Source organism: Cebus imitator, unplaced genomic scaffold (assembly GCF_001604975.1).
Source record: "Cebus imitator isolate Cc_AM_T3 unplaced genomic scaffold, Cebus_imitator-1.0 Scaffold266, whole genome shotgun sequence".
NCBI classification, from domain to species: Eukaryota; Metazoa; Chordata; class Mammalia; order Primates; family Cebidae; genus Cebus; species Cebus imitator.
The window spans coordinates 713,101-714,407 of NW_016107581.1; the positions used below are offsets into that span (position 1 = coordinate 713,101).

At 57.8% G+C, this 1,307-nt stretch overlaps 1 protein-coding gene across 3 annotated transcripts in view; it reads left to right on the forward strand.

The window, feature by feature from the left end:
* Window positions 1–1,307, forward strand: part of CCDC9 (coiled-coil domain containing 9) — a 24,077-nt gene that overhangs the window by 6,546 nt on the left and 16,224 nt on the right. For all 3 annotated transcript variants that reach the window (XR_001816982.2, XR_005195732.1, XM_017500408.2), the window contains exons 6-7: window positions 838–921; window positions 1,002–1,175. Coding sequence is in view for 1 of the 3 variants with exons in the window: in XM_017500408.2 (XP_017355897.1) it covers window positions 838–921; window positions 1,002–1,175 (258 nt within the window). In the remaining 2 variants the exon portion in view is untranslated. The remainder of the gene's footprint in view (window positions 1–837; window positions 922–1,001; window positions 1,176–1,307) is intronic.

Sequence of the window (1,307 nt, forward strand, 5' to 3'; positions counted from 1 at the left end):
TAGAGATGGGGTTTCACCATGTTGACCAGGATGGTCTCGATCTCTTGACCTCGTGATCCACCCGCCTCGGCCTCCCAAAGTGCTGGGATTACAGGCTTGAGCCACCGCGCCCGGCTGATTTTGTATTTTTAGTAGAAACAGGGTTTCTTCATGTTGATCAGGCTGGTCTCGAACTCTCGACTTCACGTGATCCGCCGGCCTCAGCTTCCGAAAGTGCTGAGATTTACAGGTGTGAGCCACCGAGCCTGGCCTACTTATTTTATAGAGACAAGGTCTTGCTCTGTCGCCCAGGCAAGAGTGCAGTGGCACAGTCATAGCTCACTGTAGCCTTGACCACCTGGTCTCAGGGCATCCTCTAGCCTCAGCTTCCTGAGTAGGTGGCTGCAGATGTGTGCCACCACACCTGGCTAACTTTTAAAATTTTTTGTAGAGACAGGGTCTTGCTATGTTGCCTAGTCTGGCCTCGAACTCCTGGGCTTAAGCAGTCCTCCTGCCTTAGCCTCTCAAAGTGCTCAGATTAGAGGTGTGAGCTACCACGTCAGCCTGGAGGCTGGTTTTGAATGCAGGCCCCCTCTGTCTAGTGTGACTGAAATTCCAGACCCCTCAGTAGAAAAGTGAGTGCAGTGTATAGTTGTTCGCGTAGTCTAGGACGGGTGAGCCAGCCACGTCAGTTCACTTCTGACCCAGAGACACTGAGAGCAAATGCCCACCAAGGACCTGCCTGGCCAGTAGGCCAGTCCAAGGAGAGCCGCCTCAGGCCTGTGGGGTGGCCCCCTCCTGCACCTTCGGCTTAATAGTTCTCCCTCAAGCGGGGTGTCTCTGTCCTTATCCCCCCAGGAGTGGGAGGAGCGGCGCAGGCAGAACATTGAGAAGATGAACGAGGAGATGGAGAAGATTGCAGAATACGAGCGCAACCAGCGGGTCAGTGGTGTGAGTGTTCCCATGGCGGGCTGAGCCCGGGCCGCGGAGCCCGTGCCAACCCCCTGCTCCCGTGCCTGCAGGAAGGGGTGCTCGAGCCCAACCCTGTGCGGAACTTCCTGGATGACCCCCGGCGACGCAGCGGGCCCCTGGAGGAGCCTGAGCGGGACCGCCGGGAGGACAGCCGCCGGCATGGGCGCAACTGGGGGGGCTCCGACTTCGAGCGGGTGCGCTGTGGCCTCGAGCATGAGCGGCAGGTAGGTGATGGTGGCTGGGACACCCCGGGGCTCTGATGTGGACTGTGCCTGGTGGGAACCAGACAGCTGAGGGCCGTGGGGCCTCTCCTTATTTGTGCCATAGCACACACAATTTTTTTTTTTTTTTTTTTT